The sequence below is a fragment of the Rutilus rutilus genome, assembly GCF_951802725.1.
Source record: "Rutilus rutilus genome assembly, chromosome: 22".
NCBI lineage: Eukaryota > Metazoa > Chordata > Actinopteri > Cypriniformes > Leuciscidae > Rutilus > Rutilus rutilus.
In genome coordinates this window covers 30,886,651-30,908,087 of record NC_140227.1, presented here as the reverse complement: position 1 = coordinate 30,908,087, position 21,437 = coordinate 30,886,651, and the positions used below count along the sequence as shown (strand labels likewise).

The 21,437-nt window shown below is 39.0% G+C and overlaps 1 protein-coding gene across 1 annotated transcript in view; it reads left to right on the top strand.

The window, feature by feature from the left end:
• gli2b (GLI family zinc finger 2b) overlaps window positions 1-21,437 on the top strand; it is an 87,319-nt gene that overhangs the window by 32,742 nt on the left and 33,140 nt on the right. The window contains exon 3 of the mRNA XM_084395100.1: window positions 9,433-9,538. Within this exon, the coding sequence (XP_084251226.1) occupies window positions 9,433-9,538 (106 nt within the window). The remainder of the gene's footprint in view (window positions 1-9,432; window positions 9,539-21,437) is intronic.

Below are 21,437 nucleotides of genomic sequence, written 5' to 3'. Positions count from 1 at the left end.
TTACGCCAACAAAAAGTCCAACCATTACTAGCTTTGAAATAGTGCACTAAAGCAAGTAGGAGCGAAGCTAAAGACTAGTTAGTTTAGTAGTAACACACTCTGAGGTTTATCACAGCGGCTGCACGCTTCGTCTCCGGCTCGACACACACGAGTGTAAAAGCTAATTACAGTGTGTCCCAAACCAGGCCACGACGAAACAGGGTCAGCGGGCTCGTCTCTCATTAATCGACGCGTTCTGCCTTAAGCAATGCTAACTGTCAGCACTGGAGTTAATTATTCAATTAAACAGCTTCAATTAACAGCTCGTCTGTGTCGTTCACGATGCTCCAGACACACATCAGAGATCTGTAATACCTTTTATTTTTCTGTCTTTGCTTCTCTGGGGGGAAATTTTAATCTAATTTTCTTTTTTTATAAATGGACCCGCACACCTGAAGATCAAACCGGGGGTGAACGCAGTTCAATGAGCGTTTAATTGATTTTAGTCTGGAAATTCGTGCTTTTTTTTTGCACCATTGTCGCACAAATAAGAGTAAAGGATTTCCAGTTGTCAATTTTATTCAAATAGCACCATTAAAAACAATGTAAGTGTTTCAGAAAGCACATTTTGTCAGTAAATAATGTTTTATTTGTGTATTTCATCAATACGAGAATGACCTGTCGGCTTTTTTCAACCTTTATCAACACTTATATGCATGCAGACTAAATTATTCATACTTTTACATACATTTTGGGCTGTTTTACGGCATTGCGCTGGCATTCATGTGTGCTCAGTTCATAAATGCACTCATTTGTATTACGCGAATAAAGCATAAAGATGTTGAATTTGAGCAGAAAGTCATAAAGGTCAAAAGGCCGTTTAGTAGAGAGCATCTAAACCATGTTTGAGATGTGTTTATGAGCAGTCCAGAAAGACTTAGATCAACTTTGCACTTCGTTTAGAGGGATTAGAGCTCAAGGAACACGTGTGTTTGTGCGGAGCTGAATTTGACAAGTATATACTCAAGTATTTAACCTTTGGCTTCTGTTTGCACCGTGCAAACATTGATTTTACAGCCCTCAGCCAGATCTTGAACATGATGAAGTGCCACAAAACGCCTCAGCAAATATTAAACCAATAGAAAGAAAGGAAATCGACAGACTTAAGATTCTTGAGAGAGTCTCTTTCTGAAGTACTGTAAACGTGGGGCCCTCCTGCACAGTGTGCTGATTACCCACAATCCCCTGCTAAGAGCGAGACTGACTGCACCCGACAGATGTTTCTCATTCAGAGCTTCACATGCCAGAGAAAAACCTTCTTCTGTGAGATTATGGGAGCGACATGAGACCGAATGAAGATGCACTGCGAGTCACTTTATAAAATAAACCCAAGTTCATGAAAGGGATTCGAATTTGCGCCCGCACATTTCAGTGCAGATGTTCTGAGTTTGCATTGCATTGCATTTGCATCTCATAGAAAAAGTGTTTTTCTTCCTTAAGTTAGAGGATTTAGAGGATTAGCACTCAGATTGAGGAGATTCTTCACTGGAATATTTGCAGCACTTTGGTCTGGCGCTTTGTGTGTTTATTGTCCTTGTATTCTGTAGCTCCACCCACAGCAATCTCTCATTGGTCCAAAATTGTTTTGTGCACCATTTTCACTTTTAGCGTGGACAGAAATATTACTATTTTTTGTAAAACAGTAACAAGCCGTAAAACAGCTTGAGACACTGTGTAATCTGCAAATTAAGCTATTTCTCATATTTACAGTGTTTTTATGCAAGAAAATAACTGTAAGCCAATTACAATAATTGTGTTTATTCTGATAATGTTGACATGAAGCATATTATAGGGCTGCACGATTAATCAAAATACAATCGAAACTGCGTTATGGCTAAAATAAATAAATGCATGTTTCAGAGACAGCCAAAAATATTAGTATTGTAATTTTAAAGTTGTGCTGTAAAATAAAATAATAATTATATTATTTTTCTTAAATACACTTTTTTTTTTTTACAGTGAAATATTACAATAATAATATTTGTAATTTTGTTTAATATTTTATTAATATTTAATATAATTATTTATAATTATAATATTTCAATAATAATAATTACTAAAATATTTAAAATAATAATAATTATTTTTATTATTACTACTATATATATATATTTTTTTTTTTTTTTTGCTATATAAATTAATAACCAATAGTATTAAAAATAATTAATTAACTGTTTTGGAACATCATAAGATCATCTTGGAGCATCAAACAAACAAGTTACAAGCTACTCAAAGCCATTTACATTAGACAGTCAACTAACGAATGGTCAACTAATGTTCCAAAACACAATTAGCATCTTAAGATGGCTTTTCCAACAGGCATAACGAACACTATCAGTCACACAGTCCTGTCCTCCTGTGTCTGAACACACTGTCCAGTGATAGCAGAGACCCGTCCCGCGTCTGGCCAGCGTCCCGTCCCGCGGTGTCCTGTCCGCTCCGGCGCTTCTGAGTGCTGATCGTCCACATGCTCTATTTTAGTTCTTCTCACTATTGTGATCCTCAAGAGCCAGAGACGAGCGCCGGAGAGCGTGAACAGGAGCTATTCTGTGCTTGTACAGCCATCCATCAGAGACACAAGGATGCTCGTCTTGACCTCGCGCTGTTACATGACACCAAACATCCGGCTTTAAATCAACATGAAATAAAACTTTTATTATATTGCAGATGGTGATCGACTGATATGGATTTTTTTGATGCCGATATCTTAAAAAAGGAAAGGTGGGCGATTTAAAGCTGATATATGTGATATCACACTTTTTAATTAAAAGATTTGCATGCTTCAATGTATATTTTTTTATATGTTTACTAAATTAGAAATAATTAATTCGAAAATATATCAGTGTACAAAAAACTATTTGAACGTGATAAATAAATCTGTAAATGTATACTTTTGACAGAAACTGTTTGATTATATTATTATATTATATAAGACCTAACTGCTGGATTTGCCAAAGTTTGCAAGGTTCATATAATTAAATGTTTATACAAATAATATAGATGCATATTTGCTGAATAGTGATGGTATATGAGAATATATTATAGCGTTCGCTTTCTTTCTACAAGAGTTTTATCTCATTTTGTCTATTTTTTAGACATAACTGTTAAACAAAGACCGTAAACTAATGAAGACGGGAAAATTACATTGACGATGTCAAAATAAAAGTCCTGGTGATGTCAAAACAAAAGTCCGACACTTTACGGCAAAAATATAAAAAAATAAGCCAAATATCAGCCGATATATCAGCCTTGGCAGTCCACTAATTACGCAAGTCAAAGGTGTTTCATGTTGACTTTAAGTGAAGTAAAGCAGCTTAAACCGCGCACTAGTTAAGAGTCTAGTTACCCGTGACCCCACAAAAACACAATGGATGGATTCAGGTGCAACCGTGCTCTTTTTCTAAATGAGCCTGGTTTAATTTACAGATGTGCACTAGAGTAATTCCTGGCTTCAGCTGCAGCGCTGGGCCAGCTGTTATCCCGTCACCCCCTCGGAGCGGTTCTGCAGGGCTAATATGAATGTAAGAAACCCTGAGCGCTGACGGCGCCCGCAGAAACGCCACTTTAATGCATCGCATTTTAATTATCGCCCTTATTCATTCGCCATCAGCGCCTCTGCTCTCTCTGTCTCTCCGACAGGGCTCTTTTTATCATAGCACTAGTCTTAAAGATAATAAACTTCAGCTTTAAGGTAATTACTTAATCTGGACAAACCTGTGTGTTAAGCAGCACTATTACGAGCAGAGGTGATAAATCAGGGGCTTGAGGTGGCGGGCCGATCACGACGTGCGGTAATCAGTCTTAGAGACTCTTGCGGTCTTAAGTACCTAGATTACACAAACAGCATGCTAACAACACACGTCTCACTCTCTGTTTGTCCTTCTGTTTTACCTCCAGCACGCTGGGCTTACTGGAGACTTAAGTTAACAGGATTTAGAAGTGATGCACTTCCTCGGCCTGTTGGAAAGAAATGCTTAAATTAGCCTCAGAAGGTTTGCTGGTTATGTGGTTTAGCTGATCGGGTGTGCAAAACCATCAAAACAGACCAGCCTGGGGTGCGTCTCCCAAAGCCAACTATGGCCGCAAGTTCTGTCGTTACCAATAGAGTTCAATGGAACTTGCGAGCATAGTTGGCTAACGATGCTTTTGGGAAACGCACCCCTGATGAGTTGAAACCATCTTAGGCTGTTTTTGTTTTCAGAATGGTTAACTCTCCACTTATGTTTCATTTCCATAAATAACTAATTGCACGTAATTTAATGCTCCTAAAACTGCAAGATGTCAGGGTTGTGCATCGTTTAGAATTGAATTAAGAATCCTTATTACACTCCAATTCAGTTTCTGAATCTGAGTTGAGGTTATAAACGGGATGCAAGTAGGAAGTAGGAAGTAATTGTAATTCAAGACAAGTGAAGTTTGTCAAGATCAACATTGCATCCTTGTTTAAAAAAAAAAAAAAGTTTAGAAATCTTTAAAGTTTGAAGGTTTATAGGCCAAATGGATGGATGGATGGATGGATGGAAGGAAGGATGGATAGATAGATAGATAGATAGATAGATAGATAGATAGATAGATAGATAGATAGATAGATAGATAGATAGATAGATAGATAGATAGATAGATAGATAGATAGATAGATAGATAGATAGATAGATAGATAGATAGATAGATAGATAGATTCTTCTTCCTGTCATTCTAATTCAACTTCCTGTGCTTTGTTGCTAATGGATTCAAACTCACACTCATGACTTAAATGTGACTTAAAATTCAATTCTGAGTTTTGCACGACCCAGTGTTAGCAGGTCAAATCCCAGAATGCACTGCAGCGCTGGGTCTGCTGGTGTGTAGTGGATGGCATGGTGATGTTTGGTTAGGCCTGAGGCCAGCTTATTCTACAGGAATTTCCTGTCTAATTTCCCCTCCTGATTCTATGAGTAATGCCCAAAGCTTTTTAATTGCGCTCTAAGACCCCGGCCACTCAAAGGGCCATTATTGTTGCTGAGTACTTCCTGTAAAACGAAACCATTTACCCCCTTTTTAGATCCTGGGATTAGGGTACAACAAAGACGAGAGGGGTTGTGTTTGTTTGGCCCGAATATTCAAAGATGAATGACATCAGAAAGAGGCGTTTAGAGTTAAGAGGGACAGCGTTTATCTGATCAAGACCCTCCTGCGCTCTCGCCTAAGATGCTTTAGTTGAGCATGTTCTCAATAAACCGGCTTGGACCAGCAAGCCACCTTAGGATGGATAACTCTCTGTTTATGTTTTATTTTCATATATAGCACTAATTGCATGCGAACCAATGCTCCTAAATTTGAGGATATCAGAGTTGTGTGCCATTCAGAACCGAACTGAGAATATTCACAGCTGTTTGACATCAGAAAGAGATAAGATGGATGACTTATATCCTTATTGGCACTGATGGTTCTATAAAGAACCGTTAACATCCATGTAACCATTGCACAGACAGTGGAAAAATGGTTGTTTAGAAACCAAAAATGGTGCTTTTAACCCCCTTTTTGGAACTTTAATTTTCAAGAGTGTAGAAATGCGCCGCGTTTGAACGCTAAGCATCGGCCAGGTGAAGAAGTGCACGAGAGAGTCGTCGCGCGCGCAGCCCGACACTGAAAAAGTGCGGCACCCCGCTGTGCCGTTCCCCCAGATGTGAAAACAAATGTTATCACCTAAAAACTAATAGATGCGAGGGTCTTGGCGGAAACTCCACTGCGCGCCACAGCCCTGGGGGATAGAGCTCAGTGAGGCTGGTAAACGTGCCTCTTGAACTCTCCAGAGCGATCCTCTTTTGTTCTTCCCGTTGCGGAGGAACAATGGAGCTGTCGGCATGATCGAATAATCCTGCCCGCTCCTCCGGTGACGGGGGCCTGGCCGAGAGCGGGTCACAAACGGGGTGGGTGTTTGTGCTGACATGAAAAATGCGACGGCTGGAAATAACAGTGGTAATGTGGATAATTGAGGGCGGGCACAGATGAATGAGGCTGCGGGGTAACGTGTCGTTTTTAATGACAGGGACCGGGGCGGGTTCACGTCCGCCGCCGTCTTATTTTGGTCGGGAGTGTTTACGCCACTGCAAACGTTCTGCAGTGTTTGGGTTTAAGTTGTGTATTTTTCATGCTTCCAATTACCCTAGTTTGTGTTTTATTTTTGCATCGGGCAACGTCGTGATTAAAGCCGTCTTAACCGGATTCATGCGGTGGTCCATGAGAATCCCAGCAGCGGCTCCGTCATGTTCTGCTGACCCACTTCACTCTTTCTCTTTGTCCTCGACCTCTCTTCCCATCCAGTAATTCACCCGCTGCATTAGTAATGGGGCATTAACTGCGACCGGGCGATGAATGTGGACGCTAGCGTGCCTCTCACACCCAGCATGATTATACTCTTTACAGGCCTTCTACAGGCAAGATCTCAGTCAAGTTTCCTTTTCTCACTAGTTAAAGGTCAGAATTGCATGTCAAACCCAGTGTTTAGATGCTCCAGAACTCTTGTTGTTTTTTCAACAGCTGTGTGGCATTACGGTTGCACATGTCAGGTGTGTTTTTATGGTGTTTTTCATCAATTAAAGGGAACCTGAGGCATTTTCCATGACAAATAACTACTATAAAGACAGCACATGACTTCAGCTAGTCACGCATTGCTGTTTTGTGCTAAATGATTTAAAATAAAAAAAAACAGGCCGAATACTGTAGACGTAAGTAAAGATTGCTTATGGTCACGTCAGATGTACAGAATTGATGTTCGTTATAAGCGTTTCATTGTCTCCTGTGGTAAATGTGTGACTCTGCAGACAAACTTTAAGATCAGAACAGAACATGCTGAGTTTACTCAAACAAACTAATCTTGAAGGGGAAGATCACCTAAAAAGTAAAGCAATGATGTCCATTAATCACTTTCATGTGGTTCTTCCTTCTTCGTTCTTTCTTCTGTAGAACACAAAATTAGATGTTTAGAAGAATGTCACGCTGCTATTTTCCATACAACAAAGGCTGGGGCTACCGAAAAACCACCCTAAAAGGAGCTTTCTGAAGTCATGTGGTATAAAGTCATCTGAAATAATGAACTAAGTGCAATGTAGTGTTGTCAGAAATATCGAACTTCCGCTTCATATCGATACTGAAATATCTGAAACGCTTCCAATACTTATTTTCCTCAGAACAGATACATGATACCAGCTGCTCTTTCTCTCTCTCTCTCTCGTCTCTCCGACAGCGAGTGACACACAAACCCGCCTCTCCTCACTCACTCCTTTCATTTGCTCCGGATGAATATTATTGGTGTTACAGGGCTTGAATTTCAGCGTGGGATTGCGCGTATTGCGCATAATCTTACTCATTCCCGCAGATTTTTTCCGCTTACACCCAATGTGCGGCACATAAAGCCGCCTCTCAGTACTAAATTTAGTTATTTTTCGCTGCTTATTACGCTTAAACAGTCAAATACACACCAAATAATGTCAAAATGCAGGTCTTGGCGAGTATTCACATAAACACAGTCAGTTATGTTTTACGTGACCGCAAACAGTTGAGAAAGAAAACGCATGTGTAACAGTATAACGGATCCGTGCGTCAGGTCTTAAAGTGACAGCAGCCTAATAAACCTACTGCCAAATTATGAGATAATATCTATATGGCAGTTTTCCCCATGGTATCGATGCCAAAAGTGGCCAGTGAAAGTGTGGCTAGTAACTTTGGAAATTCACTAGCCACAGTGGCTGGTGAGCAAAAAACGTTAATGTCAAGCCCTGGTTGTGTGCGTGAGGAAAATAAATAAAAAATGTCCACCACCATTCTGCTAAATGTCTCCTTTTATGTTCCACAGAGAAAGAAAAGTCATAAAGGTTTGGAACACATGAAGGTGATTAAATGATTTCACTTTTAGTTTTTGGGCGCACTATCCTTTTAAGTTTTACATTATGTAAATATGAAGAGAAAGAGAGAGAGAGAGACAGGAAAGGCAGCGGGTCATTTACTGTCCTTTGGGACGGTCTTGTCTGCCATTCTGAAGGGGAACACAGTGACAAAGAAGCAGAGAGAGAGAGAGACTGCTGACTCACACTGGTTCTGCTGAGTGTATGAATCCTCTGGAGGAGCTGCTGAGAACCCCAGGTGTAGATAATGACCCGTGACCCCTGACCTCCCCGGGTCACCCCTCACCCTCCCACTGCTACCGCTCTAAAGAATGTTAATACAGTCCAGAGATCAGCTGATTCACTGACCCTCCTCTCATTCCTGCCAAGTCAAGCATTAATAGTACCAGTGTTCATAGTTGATGCATATAGAAACTCGTTTGTTTTTCTATCAGTTTTTTTTTTTTTTCACTGGGCATGAAAAGATTGAAGGATCTCCATTCATGCATTCATTCACATTTATTTGTATAGCGCTTTTCACAATACATATTGTTTCAAAGTAGCTTTACAGAAAATGCATGCTTTTACATTACAATTTAGAGTAATCTGTTATCAGAGGTGACTGGGAAATGGAAGAAATGTACAGTTCTAAGATAATACAAATCACGTAGGTAACTAACATCATGTATTCGTTTAGCCAGAAACAATGAGCTCAATAAAGACTAATTAGAAAGAAAAGCTAGTTAAGACTTTAACATCGCAAACAGCTCTTCTCATATGGCACTATAAAGTTAGTGCGGCTGCACCCAAACATCAACTGTGGTTTCCCATTATCATAACTGCTAATGAAGCCCTGTTGACCTTTAACGGGACGTCCCGAGCCAACGGAGGCTTTATTACAGGAAAGTGCTGATTCTGATTCTCTTTGGGCTCAAATAAAACGATCCAACCAAAGGAGTTATGATGAAAAGAAACGCCAGCCAACGGCAGACTGTAAAACGCTGAGGCAACAAGCAACAGCTTTTAGTCTCTCATTAGTTAGTGTGTTTGATTTCAAAGGCCGAACCTCCTCTGATTTCACGTCACCCTGGCACCTTCGTTTTGAGCTGGCCAGTAAAGCGTAGGGAACGCGGTTCAGGAGGGAGATGATCCGGTTGGCATGAGGCATGCGAAGCCGAGGCCGAGGAATGTTCTCCCAGTGCTGTCAGCCCCAGTTTGCATCCCGGACGGGTTTTCTCTTCATAACGTCCATCATCTGTGTGAGTTCAAAGAGCGTCTAGCTGCAGGTCTTTGTCAAAAGCCCAGTTGGATATCTTTTATGTTGGGGATGTAGGATTTCTTAGGATACTTTGATTATTTATTTATTCCTCCACTCTTGTGTAATAGTGCCAATATTTTACACGAAACTGCTCAGCACGCTCTGAAATTCATGTTACTTTATTGTAGCGCTGGTGCCTTTGAAATTTCTTTTTTGAAAGTCTGGCTTTTTCTCAACTCTCTCTCTCTCTCTCTTTCTCCTTCTCTTTTCCAGGCCCTCATCACATCTTCCCAACTTTCCATTCTCCGATCCCCATCGACGTGCGTCACCATGAGGGGAGATACCACTACGAACCCCACGCGCTCCACGCTTTGCACGGGTAAGCCTGCAGCCCTGTCCGTTTCTGGCTCTGGTTCTCAGTGTTTGTGAATATAAATAACCCCTGCGCTCGCAAATAAAGCCTCTGCTTTGTTTATCCCTGCGGTCAGAAAGCACACAGACATGCAACATTCAAATGCGGTGTAATCTCAGACACAGGTGATCCCAAACCAATGTGTTTGATGCTGAAAACATTCATAAAAAGCACGTGTGTTTATGACTGAAATGGACATTAAGCGCACATTATTTTGAGATTCAAAGCAAAAACTGAGCTACGTCATTCAGTTCTTGATTTAGTCGTTTAGAAAACACTTAAACCCTCGCCTTGTTTCCGTGCCAGATAAAAAACACTCAAGGTCGGGTAAATCTCACATCCAGGAAACAGATTAGTGCAATTCATGGGATCAAACATCTGGAAAGGAGAATATAAACTTAGTCTCATTTCTGTCATGACAACTCTCGGAGTGATTGGCGTGATAATGGGTATGGACAATGTTGTATGTTTGGTCTTGGCGGAATAGATCTGTTATGCTGCTGCTGTGGCAGAGCAAGTACGGGACTTGCTACTGTCAATACATACTCGACACGCTACTGTGAGCAAGTAAGACATGCTGCTGCTGTACAATATAGCGTACATGAATTACCCATAGCAGATCTATACAGGTGGAGCTGGGGAAGGTGGAGGGTTTCTGAAGCGCGCTGCACTGCTAAGGCAAATGCTACCCAAGTATTTGAAGGTTGAGCAGTGAGCTCATTGGCTACTGATACGGCAGGAGCCAATCAGCTGTCCCCTATAGATAACAATGTGATTATGAACAGGTGAGTAAAAGGACCTATTAGCCTGCACCATCTAGAGTTTCATGCCAGAACTTTGTATTTATTTCTTTCATTTAACTTTTGACCTTTAAGGCTTGAGCAGACGTTTGCCTATACTGGATGTAAGTCGCGTCAAAAGCAAATAGAAGCCAATTACAATCACTGACGCTGTCTACACTGATACAGTATACAGATGTGTGTTCAGATTATAATGACTGACGCTGTCTACACTGATACAGTATACAGATGTGTGTTCAGATTATAATGACTGACGCTGTCTACACTGATACAGTATACAGATGTGTGTTCAGATTATAATGACTGACGCTGATACACTGATACAGTATACAGATGTGTGTTCAGATTATAATGACTGACGCTGTCTACACTGATACAGTATACAGATGTGTGTTCAGATTATAATGACTGACGCTGATACACTGATACAGTATACAGATGTGTGTTCAGATTATAATGACTGACGCTGATACACTGATACAGTATACAGATGTGTGTTCAGATTATAATGACTGAAGCTGATACACTGATACAGTATACAGATGTGTGTTCAGATTATAATGACTGACGCTGTCTACACTGATACAGTATACAGATGTGTGTTCAGATTATAATGACTGACGCTGTCTACACTGATACAGTATACAGATGTGTGTTCAGATTATAATGACTGACGCTGATACACTGATACAGTATACAGATGTGTGTTCAGATTATAATGACTGACGCTGATACACTGATACAGTATACAGATGTGTGTTCAGATTATAATGACTGACGCTGTCTACACTGATACAGTATACAGATGTGTGTTCAGATTATAATGACTGACGCTGTCTACACTGATACAGTATACAGATGTGTGTTCAGATTATAATGACTGACGCTGTCTACACTGATACAGTATACAGATGTGTGTTCAGATTATAATGACTGACGCTGATACACTGATACAGTATACAGATGTGTGTTCAGATTATAATGACTGACACTGATACAGTATACAGATGTGTGTTCAGATTATAATGACTGACGCTGTCTACACTGATACAGTATACAGATGTGTGTTCAGATTATAATGACTGACGCTGTCTACACTGATACAGTATACAGATGTGTGTTCAGATTATAATGACTGAAGCTGATACACTGATACAGTATACAGATGTGTGTTCAGATTATAATGACTGACGCTGTCTACACTGATACAGTATACAGATGTGTGTTCAGATTATAATGACTGACGCTGTCTACACTGATACAGTATACAGATGTGTGTTCAGATTATAATGACTGACGCTGATACACTGATACAGTATACAGATGTGTGTTCAGATTATAATGACTGAAGCTGATACACTGATACAGTATACAGATGTGTGTTCAGATTATAATGACTGACGCTGTCTACACTGATACAGTATACAGATGTGTGTTCAGATTATAATGACTGACGCTGTCTACACTGATACAGTATACAGATGTGTGTTCAGATTATAATGACTGACGCTGATACACTGATACAGTATACAGATGTGTGTTCAGATTATAATGACTGACACTGATACAGTATACAGATGTGTGTTCAGATTATAATGACTGACGCTGTCTACACTGATACAGTATACAGATGTGTGTTCAGATTATAATGACTGACGCTGTCTACACTGATACAGTATACAGATGTGTGTTCAGATTATAATGACTGAAGCTGATACACTGATACAGTATACAGATGTGTGTTCAGATTATAATGACTGACGCTGTCTACACTGATACAGTATACAGATGTGTGTTCAGATTATAATGACTGACGCTGTCTACACTGATACAGTATACAGATGTGTGTTCAGATTATAATGACTGACGCTGATACACTGATACAGTATACAGATGTGTGTTCAGATTATAATGACTGACACTGATACAGTATACAGATGTGTGTTCAGATTATAATGACTGACGCTGATACAGTATACAGATGTGTGTTCAGATTATAATGACTGACACTGATACACTGATACAGTATACAGATGTGTGTTCAGATTATAATGACTGACGCTGATACACTGATACAGTATACAGATGTGTGTTCAGATTATAATGACTGACGCTGATACACTGATACAGTATACAGATGTGTGTTCAGATTATAATGACTGACGCTGATACACTGATACAGTATACAGATGTGTGTTCAGATTATAATGACTGAAGCTGATACACTGATACAGTATACAGATGTGTGTTCAGATTATAATGACTGACGCTGTCTACACTGATACAGTATACAGATGTGTGTTCAGATTATAATGACTGACGCTGTCTACACTGATACAGTATACAGATGTGTGTTCAGATTATAATGACTGACGCTGTCTACACTGATACAGTATACAGATGTGTGTTCAGATTATAATGACTGACGCTGATACACTGATACAGTATACAGATGTGTGTTCAGATTATAATGACTGACGCTGATACACTGATACAGTATACAGATGTGTGTTCAGATTATAATGACTGACGCTGATACACTGATACAGTATACAGATGTGTGTTCAGATTATAATGACTGACGCTGATACACTGATACAGTATACAGATGTGTGTTCAGATTATAATGACTGACACTGATACAGTATACAGATGTGTGTTCAGATTATAATGACTGACGCTGTCTACACTGATACAGTATACAGATGTGTGTTCAGATTATAATGACTGACGCTGTCTACACTGATACAGTATACAGATGTGTGTTCAGATTATAATGACTGACGCTGATACACTGATACAGTATACAGATGTGTGTTCAGATTATAATGACTGACGCTGTCTACACTGATACAGTATACAGATGTGTGTTCAGATTATAATGACTGACGCTGTCTACACTGATACAGTATACAGATGTGTGTTCAGATTATAATGACTGACGCTGATACACTGATACAGTATACAGATGTGTGTTCAGATTATAATGACTGACGCTGATACAGTATACAGATGTGTGTTCAGATTATAATGACTGACACTGATACAGTATACAGATGTGTGTTCAGATTATAATGACTGACACTGATACAGTATACAGATGTGTGTTCAGATTATAATGACTGACGCTGATACACTGATACAGTATACAGATGTGTGTTCAGATTATAATGACTGACACTGATACAGTATACAGATGTGTGTTCAGATTATAATGACTGACGCTGTCTACACTGATACAGTATACAGATGTGTGTTCAGATTATAATGACTGACGCTGATACACTGATACAGTATACAGATGTGTGTTCAGATTATAATGACTGACGCTGTCTACACTGATACAGTATACAGATGTGTGTTAAGATTATAATGACTGACGCTGATACACTGATACAGTATACAGATGTGTGTTCAGATTATAATGACTGACGCTGATACAGTATACAGATGTGTGTTCAGATTATAATGACTGACGCTGATACACTGATACAGTATACAGATGTGTGTTCAGATTATAATGACTGACGCTGATACACTGATACAGTATACAGATTTGTGTTCAGATTATAATGACTGACGCTGATACACTGATACAGTATACAGATTTGTGTTCAGATTATAATGACTGATTCTGATACACTGATACAGTATACAGATGTGTGTTCAGATTATAATGACTGACGCTGATACACTGATACAGTATACAGATGTGTGTTTAGTTTCTGACAGACTTCATAAGGATCCGAACATTGGAAACATGGATGGTTTATTTTAATGGCGTCCTGGATCACTTTAGAGGATTATATGTTTGTTCGGAGCATTTTATTTTATAAACGAGGCAAGTGTAATACGCCAGGCCATCCAAGATGTAGGTGTGTTTTTTCTTCTTCAGTAGAACAGTAAAAAAGATGTTTTAGCTGAAACCGTGGTTCTTGATGATTCATAAAATGCAAGTCAACGGCTGCCGTCACTTTCAGAGTCAAAAAAACATATACAGGCAAAACAAAAAGCTCCTGACGACACATTGAGGTCTTATGAAGCGAAACGATCGGTCTGTACAAGAATCCAAACATTTGATTTCTTAGCTTTGTTTTAAGTATCCATTTTGTCACCTTCGATCATTTGATCTTGGGAGAGTTTAGAAATTGAGTTCATATTAAGACTTTTGATGCATGTTGTTGACAAACTCTAGAGGAGACACATGAAATTACTGGAGAGAAAGGTGAGAATCAGGACATATTAAGTTTTGTTTCAGATCAGATCATTTGATCTTGGAAGAATTTGATGAGAAAGGTTTGAGCTCAGTTTTAACCAGTCTTTGGTGCAAAAGGCTGAGCACATTGATTAGGTCTTTGCTGAAACTCTAGAAGAGATACATGTGAGATTACTGGGGGAAAACGTGAAAATCAGGACACTTCATTGGGTTTTCGTTTTGTTTCGTTTAAGTATCAATACAGATCAGATATTTCTCCTCAAAGGTCACTATGTGCAATATACTTACTATATGCACTATACCCACTGTGTATAGTATTTATATAATTTTTTATATTTTCAGTATTTACTTTTGATTGTCTTATATGTTGATTTGTTATTTGTTCCATCTATAGTGTATGTTACGTCCACCTGTTGTTGTCCTGCTTGTACGTTGCCGTCTTATTTATGCTTGTAATTATTTTGCACATTTGAGCTTGGAGAAACGCAAATCCGTTCTGCCGTACGCTATTGTTGTACGGTTGGATTGACAATAAAGCAACTTGAACTTGATCTTGGGAGATATTGATGAGAACTTATTGAGTTCTCTGACCTTTGCAGACTTTGGTGTCTTGGAAAAGCTGAGCACATTGTTGAGATCTCGTCCGAAAGGAGACACATCCAAGTATCAAGAGACTTTAGCATTTGGTCTCTTTGCTGTCTTCGAGAAACAGTTGAGATATTCCAGAGATCTGTGATTTATTTCCTGAGGATTTACTGTAGGCTCCCCAAACAGAAATCTTCCGTACTTTATTTCTCCAGCCGTCCAGCCCAGAGGTCTTGTTTTTCCCAGCATGCACTAGTTCAGGTGTGTCGAGCCGCTGCAGTAATGTAGGTTAACCTCTAGACCTTCAGAGCTTCATGCGTCCCACGTGAATTTTCCAATTTTCCAGGCGGCGGTATTGTAGAATCAGAACATAAAGTGGGCCGCGCTAGTTTTTGAAGTTGCACTTTGTTGTTTTTCCTTCAATACAACACCTTGGAGTTTTTTTCTCCCCTCCTCGTCTTTTTTGAAACGGGGTCTTGAGGCTCGAAGGAAGGTTTATCTTAAAAGAGCAGAATAAATCGATAGAATTCTCGAAGTAGCGCTGTTACATTTAAATTCACAGATTTTGATGGTGATACATTCGGTCGGGCCGCTAGCAGCTAGCCTATTCATCACACATAGAGCCGCGTTGGGGGGAGACTAGCTGTCTCAACACTCGCTCGCCTTGATTAATGTGATTTGATCTTGACAGTGGACCCCTAATTCATCAAGACCTTGATCTGGCTGTCTTTTCCTCTGCCTGAGCCAAATTCATCTAATTACAGGGACATTGTGCAGCAAATTAAGCGCGGTGTCGCCCGTGGCAAGCCGAGACACTTTGTTACAGTCGCCGGGCGGCATGTCAAGGGTCTCCGAGCTGATTGTCTAACATGACATCTCCATACAGTTCGTTTTATCATTGTTTGCATATAAAATAATGAGGGTGCTGGTTATTTTGTCAGAGCTGTCAGCGGAGCGGCAGTAGGAAGCTTCCCCTATGGATATCTTGCTTTCGTTCTTCATTTTTTTCCCCTCTGCTTGACAAAGCGAGGTGGAGAAAAGCTAGCTTTTTTTCCCAGAGCTGGCTGAAATGACAACGGACGGTGCGATTCATCTGCGTAGCGGACGGGAGCGCCGTGGGAATTCTCCCAGGCGGAGGAACGAACTTCCGAACGATCCTCCCACTTGTCAGCGTCTCTTTCCCCGTCCAGCCGAGTGTCAGAAAGCTTCCGGCGAGACGACAGGCCTGGAGAAAGACACTTCCACTGCTCCGGTGCCGCTGGAAACATAAACGTTTTTGCTTTGAGGGAAATAGGGAATATTTCACGTCTGTTGTGTAGATTAACACAGAAAATTATGTCTACTTGTCCTTAGTAGAAAAAAACGATCAGGAAACCTGTTTACAGTAATGCACTTACAAAGAATTCTCATTATTAACTATGACTTTTGCCTCAATAAACTCCTAATTAATGCTTATTAATAGTTAGTAAGGTAGTGGTTAAATGTATGTATTATAGGATTAAGGGATATATAATATGATCATGCAGAATAAGGCATTAATATGTGCTTTAATAAACAGCCAATATCCTAGTAATATGCATGCTAGTAATGAGCAACTAGTTAGTGAGAATTTATTCGCATATTTTTTTTTTCATAAGACACTATTATTGTTACATTTTATCCAATGCAGCAGGAGAATATTTCACATTTTAGTGTAGATTAACACAATGTCTACTTGTCCTTAGTAGAAAAAACGATCAGGAAACCTCTTTACAGTTATGCACTTACAAAGTTCGCAGACGTGGACAGAATCAAGTCATAAAAATTCAATTTTACTGTATAACGCGGAATGTCACGGAATTTTGGACCAACAAATCAAAAGTAGGCCTTGATCACTACAACTCAAAATAAAAGTTTAAATAAAGGCTTGAAGAAATTAAGACAGGAATATATTACTATTGCACAGTATGTACTCATAATAATAATACAGTTTATTAAATATTATTTGGTCACACTTTAGATTAGGGTCCAATTCTCATTATTAACTATGACTTTTGCCTCAATAAACTCCTAATTAATGCTTATTAATAGTTAGTAAGGTGGTTAAGTTTATGTATTATAGGATTAAGGGATATATAATATGATCATGCAGAATAAAGCATTAATATGTGCTTTAATAAACAGCCAATATCCTAGTAATATGCATGCTAATGAGCAACTAGTTAATAGTGATAATTGAACCCTAAACTAAAGTGTTACCCATTATTTTTAAAGGGTCATGATCATAAGGCACTACATTTTTATTAAATTGTTAACTTTTCATGAATTTAATTGATTAGACATTATTTTTTATTATTAAAATTTTTATATGGAAAAAACTAAATTTGGGGGGGGGGGATGAAAAATAAACTGGATTTCACAGGGTTTTAAATGCTGTAAACACTGACATTTCTAACGTAATACTCCCTGTTTTTCTACAAACTGAAGGATGAGTTGAAGCTATTTTCTGTGATAATGGACTGAAAGCTTGTAAACATGAAGTTGGACTTTAAAGAGCCGCCAAGAAAGAAAGTTGTTTACAAATTCTCAGACTGGTACGAAGAGCACTTCGTTCTGAGGAAGAAATAGCGTCTGGCTTTCATAAGGTTAGTGTTCCTGAACCTTTAAAAGAGAGTCAGACACTTAAGCTGAGCACACCTGTACTTTACTCAGATCTGATTATGTGTGATTTGAGATTGTCCCGTCTCTGAATGCCACATGATCTGTTGAGATAGTCAAGAATCTGACCGGTGAAACTATTGAGGAGAGTGACATGAAGCATCAGTCATATAGAGCAGCATTATATGTAGGTCGGTGTCCTCTGCTTGTGTATTTGTGAGGAAGTATGAAAGTATTGTTTGTTCTGTAAGAGTTTGGGGACTGTCCGTGTGTGTGTGTGTGTGTGTGTGTGTGTGTGTGTGTGTGTGTGTGTGTGTGTTTACTACAGGAGTGTGTGTGCGCTCTATGGCTCTCAGGCAGAAATGTGATTTATCTAAATCAGAGTATCAGCCCCCAGGTAGAGACGAGTTCCTGTCATAGAGCAATTCATCACCAGCACCGCACACACACACACACACACACACACACACACACACACACACACACACACACACACACACAAACAAACACAATCACATACGTACTCTCACACATACACATACACACACACACACACACACACACACACACACACACACACACACACAATCACATACGTACTCTCACACATACACATACACACACACACACACACACACACACACACACACACACACACACACACACACACACACACACACACACACAAACACAATCACATACATACTCACACACACACACACACACACACACACACAATCACATACATACTCACACACACACACACACACACACACACACACAATCACATACACACACAGACACACACACACACACACACACACACACACAATCACACACACACACACACACACACTCACACGCATGCACGCACAAATACGCACACACATATACACACATATATACACACACACACACACTTACAAACACAATCACATACATACACACACACACACACACAAACACAATCACATACATATTCACACACACAAACACAATCACATACATACACACACACACACACACACACAAACACACACACACTCAAACACACTCACATGCACACACAGACAGACAAACACACACTCTCAAACACACTCACACACTCTCTCTCGCACACACACACACACACACACTCTCAAACACACTCACACACACACACACACTCTCTCTCTCTCTCTCTCTCTCTCTCTCTCTCTCACACACACACACACACATAGCCCCTATACATCAATCTACAGATGCTTACACTTATTGTACAAACGTATGGACATATACATTAAAATGTAGATACATTTAATATTCTATATGAGTCAATAGTGGTCATACAGCAAGAGTATAGATCTATAAACTGAATGTGGAGATAATTTGATCATTTGAGTTTAATTGCAGACTTTTCAATCTTAGTGAATCATTGCACTCTTTGAGACACTGTTGTTCAGATACTCAAGAGGAGATGTGAGATCTGGAGTCTTTATCGCAGCGTTTGTCACTGAATCTGCAGAAGCGTTTGAGATGTCACAGAGATCATGTGTGGATCTGGATGTGATTCCTCTGCACTCCTGCGGCGCATGTGAATGGGGTTTAAAGCAAACACACGTCTCCATCACCTAAAGTGCCCAGATAACGCCAACACGTGGGCACCTGACTGCCTGGCACACGCTGAACACAGGTGCTCTGACCATCTGCTGTTTAGCAGAAACAATGCCCTCGTCACGGGAGTCTAAAACTGCTCTCGCCTCTGAACAATAGGCAGCGGTCAGCGATCCGCAGCGGGCCAGTGGAGCGGGCAGAGACGCGGAGCTCCAGGGAGCTTTTTAATATTTAGGACAATATTATGGCAGATTAATAGAGGAAAATTAATGTGTATTTATGTGCTGTGATTACGCTTTCTCACTGTTGTGACAGGAAGATAACAGGTATTTGCTAACAGTTTCATTCGAAGGTGCTAATCAAATCACGGCCAGAAAAAAAGTGAATGCGTCACACCGCCGTTATTAGGATGCCGGCCCGAATCACTCACTATTCCTTATTTAGTGCACTTTAATTTAGTATATTTACTGTAGTGTTGTCAGAATTACATTTTTTATCAATAAATAATTATAAATAAATATAAATAAATGTATACATTTATTTAAAAAAAAATACAAAATAAGTATTAAAATATTTCTAAAATGTGCAACTAATATAAATTTTTAACTATTATAATTTTTTTATATATTTTAAAAACATATATATATTTTGTTTTTGTGTATAATAAACTTTTTATTAGCCTATTATTTTAAATTCTGATCAAATTTATTATAAAAAAAATACAAAATACAAAAAAAATATTTTTTGTGGGCAGTTTAATTATAATTAACTTTTCACTCTTATTTTAATAATAAAAAAATGTGTCTGTGTATAATATTTTTTAATCATACATTTTATCTAAAAAAAAAAAATTATATATATATATATATATATATATGATAAAATGTATGATTAAAAAATAATACATTAAAACCGAAAAAATTCATAATATTCTTCATATTTGTTTTGTTTTTGTGCATGGGAAGTTTTTATTATCATGAACTTTTTTATTCTCTTTTATTATTACATATTAATATACACTTGATGTATAATAAATATATATAAAATAATTTATAAATACTTTGTATAATATTCTCTCTCTCTCTCTCTCTCTATATATATATATAAATAAATGGTCTACTCCATTTGCTCCTGTCACAGTATTTACATTAGTGATCAAATTCCCCCCTGATCCCGATCGAATGACTGATTTCGGGTTCAGCCAAGGACTTTGAGTGTCCCGTCGGATCCCGCTGCGTTTGGCCGCTGAGATTTACTGGATTCTGGCTCGATCGTCCATCACGGGCGTTACCCCGATGCATTCTGGGAGCCCTGAGCCCCGACTCTCTCTTCGGGAGGGTATAGGTGTGAAAGAGGCAGCTTGCGAGCTCCCACAATCCCCTGGTGCGGAGTAGGCCATGCTTCAGTGTTGTTCTTGCTATGAAAATGAGAATCACTCCACAGGCTAAGCATTTTAAATCTGAATATTACATTACTTATTTAAGTGCCGCCCGGGCTGTGTGCTCTCTTTTTGTTTGAAACCGAGAATGTTTTACATACAGTCCATCTGATCTCCAAAGAGAGAGGCCGCTATTAAGTATGCATGATACATGCTCGTTGTTTTTTGTTTTTTCAGCCTTATCTTGAGAAGAACGACTTATATTATGCTCACAATATTTAAATGAGATGATCTTATAGTATCATCTTATATTCGTTGCATCATGAAGAAACAATCAAAACCACAATTTCACATGTTTTTTTTTTTTTTTGTCATGTCATTAAAACTGGGTGGAAAACATCAGTAATTTGCTAATCAGATATTGCCATATGGAGCGATTTAATAGGTTTAAAAATGCATAGGAAAGAAAAACACCTCATTAGTTTCTCCTATAGACACCAATGAGATTAAATAGAGAATAAGTGCAAAGTCTTTAATCAAACGTCAGAAATCTCAAAATGAACATTTCTGATCTGTGAGAAATTAATTTAGTAACATTATACACTGTAAAAACAAATATTTACATGATTTATCGCAACTTTTTTTCTTTGGTCAAAT